The sequence below is a fragment of the Drosophila persimilis genome, unplaced genomic scaffold, assembly GCF_003286085.1.
Source record: "Drosophila persimilis strain 14011-0111.01,24,50 unplaced genomic scaffold, DperRS2 tig00000880-arrow-arrow-pilon, whole genome shotgun sequence".
NCBI classification, from domain to species: domain Eukaryota; kingdom Metazoa; phylum Arthropoda; class Insecta; order Diptera; family Drosophilidae; genus Drosophila; species Drosophila persimilis.
In genome coordinates, this window is record NW_020825366.1 from 101,646 (window position 1) to 108,872 (window position 7,227).

The following is a 7,227-nucleotide window of genomic DNA, read 5'->3' on the forward strand; positions in this document are numbered from 1 at the left end:
ATAAGCTAGATTTTAAATATATAGGACCATATAGAGTAGAAAGTATCGGAGAAAGAGATAACGTCATAATCTCCGATAATAAAAACAAAACTCAGAAAGTACATAAGGATAGGTTAAAGATTTGCAATTATTAATCATTTTTAGTATGGCCATACATAAATATAAACCATAAAAATATACTACTCTGCATTTATATTCAAATAACTTTTAAATTTTATCAATATTAATTAAAGTTCAATATTCTAATAATTGACTAAAAAGAAAAAAAAAATATATATATATATAAATTGTCTTTTTAAGAATACATAACTCGTATACATATATAGTAAAAGCTAAAAATAAAATAACTTCATTATATTACGTTATTTTTCAAAAGGAGGGAGATGTAGTATGCTCATATTAAAGTAAAGTAAAGTATTCATTATTACGAATACCCACTGTACCTACGGTACTTAAAGAATACACACTGTAACACTTTGTTTCAGTGTTTACGTAACAATAAAGTCCCAGACATTCTGGGTGATCGTATTACGATTCACTCAAGAATGCCTCGAGCGACCCAAGTGCAGCGTCAGCATGTTCCCATGACTTGACGGCACTAATATACATGCATACACACATATATCTTCCCTCGCGCTCTCGCTGCCAACAGCGCTGAGCATATTCACACATATACATACTAACATATAAGAGATAAGAACACATAGTTCTGCCGCTCCGCTGCCGGCGTCACTGGCAGCGCAGCTCCGCGGCTTTTGGCTTACAAAAGCCCAAAACACAATTGTAAAATTGAGAACATAAACGACAATAAAAGAGATCGGAGGGTTGAGCCCCAACGATCCAGAAAAACGGATTGAACATCGTTTTACAGTAGTATACTCTTGTGAAGAGCAGCTCACACCCACACATACACACAAACACATACATACATTCATACATACATACATGAAATCATTAAGCGAAAAACATATATTTTAATTATAGACTGATTTATTAGTAATTGAAATTAATCTACAAATATGTATGTATTTCAATAAATTCTATCGGTTTAAGCATTGAATAAACGCAGGAATAACAATAAAAAAAAATAATAGTTAATACCAGCATAATACATATGTATATTTGCTTCTTCTACTTTAATTGTTCATATAATAATCAAGGGGCATAGCAAGGGATATGCATACGAGAAATATTGAATACTTTGCAGTACAACTATTTATTATAAACCTATGAATGGACGCACTCTTCGCACTCCTTCCACTGGTGTGTGCTCCCACAGCAATAAGTTCAGTTGCGAGGTTTAGAATTCATCGATGTGCGAATATTTATACAGATTATTTACTTGGCTTTAATTGCAGTTAACTTTAACTTTTCAACTTTAAAGGCTAGTAATCAATAATTTTAGTAATTACGTTAACTAGAAAAAAAAAGTAAAACTAAATGGAAATGGAAATGCATGTTCAAGAATTACAGGACGAGCTCTAGATATTTGTCTTCTTGTTGCTGTGCCCCTCGATGCCGAGGTTGCAACGCGAGGCCACATCCTGGACGGTGATGGAGGTGACCGTGCTGGGCAGGGCGCTGGCAACGCCCAGAGCCGACATCGTGCCATTGCTGGGACGCTTTCGCGTTGGCGAATGCACGGGCGACTTCTGCTTGAGACACTCGATATCGTTGAACACCACCTGGGCGCCGCCGCCACATGTGGGTATAACATTGCCCTTGTACAGTTTCGTCTCCACATCCCCGTCCGTGTCGGCCTCCTGGGAGACGAGACAGTATTTGTTGGCGCCGTGTTCGGTCAGCGTCTTCATGTCCGTCAGCTTGGTAACCGACTTGCGATTCTTCAGAAAGGGCTGCATAATAGTGCCGAGTGGCACGGGATTGGCTGCACGATGCTCCAGCCATTTGTCGCCAGCTGAACGCGACCGTCGATGGCGATTGTTGGCAGCTGCCACGCCCTGGTTGTGAGGGGTGGGAATGCGAATAGATACTAGATTAAAGTTCACAGAGCGGAAGGATAAGTACTGGCTTACATGTCGGGGCGTGACATAGATGTCTGTTCGCGTGGCCGGCACAGATGACTCCGTTCGCGCTGTGAATGGGCCGCGATCCTTCTCGTTGAGTAAATCTTCCGAGCTCTGCGAGCGCGGCATGCTCGGCAGATCCTCGGATCGTATGATATTCGAAACCAGGCGAAGTTTCTCGTCCTTGATGCGCATCCGTTCATGCAGTTTCTCCCGTTGCTGACGGAGCTTTATCTCGAGCTCCCGCTTGTTCTTATCCGACTCCACGGCCATTTTGGAGCTGCAGTTTTTCTTCTGCTTCTCCTTCTCGTGCTCCGTTTGGGTCAGGAGATTCTCCTTCTCATTCAGCTTGAATGTCAGCTCCTCGATCTGCCTGTCGCGCTTGGTCAGCGTATTGTTCAGCACGTCGATGGAGCTCTCGTGAATGCGCACCTTCTTCTCCAAGGCGAAGCTGCGCTCGCGCTCCTGCTTGTAGACGGCCTTGAGGGAAGCCAGCTCCGTGCTCAGCTGCAAGTTGTCGCGGTCCAAGTTCATTAGCATCTGGCGAAAATTGTCGCCTAGGAGTACATGCAAAATTAATAAGGATGGGCACCCTTTTTGGAGGAGCGGAGGCTATAGGACTCACATTTAATATCCAAATTGGCGCGCAGCCTCTTCCGCTTCTCAATCCGCTGCTCCAGGTAATGCATGAGCTCCTGGATCTTAACCTCCGCCTCAGGGCTGTCCACTTGGCAGAAGGGAAAGTCGGGTCCCAGACTGTAGACCAAGCCCACATCCACCTTCAGGTCCTTGGCCTCGGACATGCCCAGCTCGTTCAGATTTTTGACAGCTATCTTGAACAGCTTGTTGGCCTTCCGGCGGCCTGGGGTTAGGCCCAAGTCCGTTTTAATGGGCGTTGCCCGAGCTATTTGCACTTCCTGAGTCATCTCGGCAAACTTCATAACTTGCTGCAAATGGAAAAAAGGGAATTTGGAGCAAAATAAATCAACCGGCGAATTCGCCACCTACCATATTCTCATCATAGTCCTCCATTCTAGGATTGATGCATACAATCATGGACACCTGCCCCTCGCCGTCAAAGTAATTCTTAATCATGTGCGTGATCTTGGAGTCGCGATATGGTATCTTCTTATGGGCAAAGCCATTGATGGCCGCCTGCTGATTCTCGCGCAGATACTCGAGGCATGTCCGGAGCGTCATCAGCGAGTTGTTGATGTTCCCAGCCTCGCGAAGTCGCACCCCAGTGTTCTTGGTGCGCGAGGAGCGCTCACTGCCGGCCAGATCTACCAGGGACAGCTGGCTCACAGTGATTTTTTGCCTGTCCTGGACAACATTCTCGCCCTGGTTGTCGGTGGGGGCCTGGACGAGGCGAATGTTAAACACCGAGTGGCTGCGGCTGGACTCGGCATTCAAGACCGTGTGACCCATGCGCTTTTTCTTTTGTCCCATTTGAAAGACCTCGAGGGCATCCTCCACCGTTTTAACTTCCTCCTCGGTGACGCCTTGGACGAACATGTGATGATGGGCATCCTCGCGAATGATTTTGCTTTGCAAAGTCCTGCAAGGGAGAGGAAACAGAGGATTACATACGTGAACACTTGAAGGATATCCCACTTACTTCTGTATGCCCGAGTCCTCTAGAAGATCATACACACTGTTGTTGTAAATTTCTACGTAGGTGACAAACACCGAATACATATTGTCCTCGTCGAGGCCCAGCAGAGGCATTGGCTCCACCGACGCTTGGGAGGCGATCTCCGGATCCGAGTCCTTGTTTCGGTACGCGAAGCGACCGGAACCGGCAATGCGTTGATTCATCTCATGTTGCCGTTCTAGCAGCGCATCCTCCTCGGACAGAATCTCGAAGCCATTCAACTTGTCCGGCTTGAAGACAAACTTCTTGGCCTGAAAATCGGATATGGTGCGAAAGAGCACATTTAGGCATCGGGGCATTATGCCGCGATGTCTCAGGTTGCCCGTCATTGTGTACGTCTTGCCGCTGCCCGTGACGCCGTAGGTGAATAGCAAACTGTTCCGGCCACGCACCAGGTTCTCGACCAGTGGCTGGGCCACGGACGCGAACACATCCTGCTGCGTAGCATCCGATTGAAAGACGTGCTTGAATATGTACTGTATCTCGCGCTGGGCGCCGTTCTGTTTGTGGTGCTGCAGCAGCTGATCATGCGGATTTAGTGCGATTGTTGTGGAGCTCTTCACCCGCAGAGAAGTGAGGTCCCCATCCGATTGGAGCGGGCGGACTCGGCAGAACACATTCACCGGATCTTTTGCCTTTTCGGACGTCTCCCGACGGTGCTTCTCTGTCGTTTGATGCACTCGCGGTGTCTTGGGGACGCGCATCGGAGTTCGTGATCTGCAAAAGTCCCTCTTGTATCTATTTCATCGCGCTTTTAAGGTTTCACATTCTACTTACACTGCTTTCATTCTAATAAATTATTTCCCACGCAATTGACCGCCGAATGTTGTTTATGTTCTGTTTTTCTTCACAAAATTCACGTTAGCTTCAAAATTCCAGCGCCAAGCGACGGCACGCTTCGTTTGAGTGTAGCGCAGTGTGACCGACGCTCAGAAATATACCAAAATATACCGTAAATATACTGACGAAGTCAAGTTCTGTTATACATATTGCTCGTTTTTGATATTCCGTGGAATATTATTAGCTAAATAGAGCACTCAGTCATGTCCACATAATTTTATCCGAATAATGAATCAATTTTCTATTTAACTGGTGCATTCTTAATATTTGCTTTTATTGCATTTTGCGTAAAAAGAGGTTTTAGCGAAATAAGTTAAACAAAAAACAAGTATCGAAATAGGTCAATCAAAACAAACAAAACGAGGGGGAACGTTGTGAGTTTCTGCGGACACCGCAACTCTACATTTATAGTCGATACTTAGTCAGTATGGATCTCCTCCGGCAGACGCCGCTAAATTGAACGACACGACAAAGAGTGCGTGAGAGAAAGGCAGAAAATCAGTCTGAGCGTGACGTCGGGCGATGCGTAGCCACTGCAAATTGATTTGTTCCTTTTGGCTATAAAAATGATCCGATCTGATCCAGATTCAGCAACCGGATAGATATGGTTATTCTCTATGATTGTGCGTTTTTAGTTTTCTCGAATCTGCAGATTCTCGAATCTATACGTTTTATATTGAGATCTAAAAGGAGTGTGGATACCTAATTTGAATACTCTAGCCTTAATAGTCTCTGAGATTTGTGGATGCCCCAGATTTAAGTCCTTTGCGGGGTGGAAGGGGGTGTGGCGTTTTCTTGATGCTGGCTATAATAATGATACGATCCGATTCAGATTCTGCAGTCTAAAAGATATGAGGTCTTGAGGGTCACGACGTCAAACCCAAATGTGACCACATGTGGTCCGACTCCAAGACTGTCTTAGCATTGATTAAATCAGATCACAAAAAATATAAGCCATATGTAGGACACATAATTGACGAGATACTTCGAGGCAACAAGGTTGGAAGATTGGCATTGGGTGCCTACTAAGGATAACCCGGCAGACTTTGGCACCAAACTCAGATCTAGAACTCGAGAAACCTCCCTCAATTCCTTCAAGAGGACGCAAGTCTATGGAATCTAGGAACTTCAGACGTTGGTGACACGGAACTGGAAGTAAGATGCAAGTTTACGTTATCAATAAATGAGATGTCTTCAGATGGATCTGTCAATATCGTATTCAGGGAGTTGCTGGAAGGGTTATCTTCATTTACAAGGCTGATGCGTGCTGTCGCTTGGGTCTACAGGATGTGTGATCGTAAGACCAAACGAAAAGTCTACCTTGATGTAGCTGAAATTAAAGAAGCTGTACTCATAGTGATCCGCAATGTACAGGATGTTGCTATTGACTGGACAGGTTGGAGACTGGAGGTTCGCCGTGCAGCTAGAAATTGTATGACTTGTAAAATCCAGAGAGCTTCACCAAAAACGCCATTAATGGTACAACTTCCTAAGGACCGACTCTCTCCGCACGTATGCCCATTCTCATATGTTGGAATCGACTACATGGGACCGTTTCTGGTTGTAAGAGCAAGGAGTACCGAGAAACGCTGGATATGCATATTTACATGCCTTACAATAAGAGCAATTCATTTGGAATTTCCCAGGGACCTGACAACAGATACGTGTCTTCGAGTATTGCATAGCTTCATGGCGCGGCGCCGTAAAGACCAGTAAGAATCCAATCTGACAGTGGTACCAATCAGCTCCCGAACATGAATTGGAAAGAGAATTGCAGGACCTCGATCACCATAGAATAGCGAACGACTTGTCAATCAAGCAGATCGAATGGCTGTTTAATTGCCCGCAGGTGGGGGCTGGGAATTATTGGTACGAAGTGTGAAGAGAGCCATAGGACACGCACTGCATGACAAAAAACTGACAGAAGACATACTGTGTAGCCTAATGTGTAACGCTGAAAACAAAGTAAATTCCATACCGCATACACACATTGCTCTGGATAACCCCACAGACGATCCGATAACCCCTAATCACTTTCTTTTAGGTTCTCCCAATTCCAGCCAGACACCACATCCACAAGAGGAGAAGTACCAGCCAACTCGAAAGGAATGGCGCATCGCTCAGCAGAACTCACACTCATTTTGGAACAAGTGGCTCACTGAGTACCTACCAGACCTATGCAAACGGACAAAGTGGCATCACCCAGTGCAACCACTCGCTGAAATGGACATTGCTCTTATCTGTAATAAGAATCTTCATCGATCTCAATGGAAAAAGGGAGTTATTCTAGCAGTCACGCCTGCACGCCACGACGGCTGGAGTTCTACACCGCCCAACCTCTATGCTGGCAAAGCTAGACGTTGTTGAGAAAAATTAGCTTATATATACATAGTTTTACATACCCTACATAACGAAAAAAGAGAAGAAAAATTATCTCACTATGAAAAGACAAGAAGGTAACATTAGTTTGAGCAGTCGATAACAGAGCGGGGAGAAAAGACGAAGCGTGCGTAGATACATATAAGAATAAAATGTATTAACCTCCTTTTGCAAATAGGAAATAAAACGCAACCAACGCCTAAGTACCGATGAAGATAAGCGATTGTGTGTTTATCCGCAACTCTCACGTTCCTGGACACAACAGGGTGTTATCTTATAATCACTAGACATACAGCAGATCCATCACAAGAACTTGATGGTTATTCT

General features: G+C 45.0%; 1 protein-coding gene across 1 annotated transcript; it reads right to left on the reverse strand.

Moving 5' to 3' along the window:
* Positions 1-1,351: 1,351 nt before the first annotated feature.
* On the reverse strand, positions 1,352-4,469 carry LOC6603727 (kinesin-like protein KIF23). Its single transcript, XM_026993720.1, has 6 exons — positions 4,459-4,469; positions 3,646-4,398; positions 3,036-3,585; positions 2,653-2,974; positions 2,037-2,584; positions 1,352-1,961 (listed from the first exon to the last, which is right to left on the reverse strand). Exons 1-6 carry the CDS (start codon positions 4,467-4,469, stop codon positions 1,482-1,484), a joined length of 2,664 nt encoding a protein of 887 aa, XP_026849521.1. The 3' UTR covers positions 1,352-1,481.
* Positions 4,470-7,227: the final 2,758 nt, after the last annotated feature.

Coding starts and splice junctions, on each gene's coding strand:
- LOC6603727 (XM_026993720.1), bottom strand. Junction 3,586..3,645: donor GAGGACTCGGGCATACAGAA/GTAAGTGGGATA, acceptor TCTCCCTTGCAG/GACTTTGCAAAGCAAAATCA. Junction 1,962..2,036: donor TCTATGTCACGCCCCGACAT/GTAAGCCAGTAC, acceptor CCTCACAACCAG/GGCGTGGCAGCTGCCAACAA.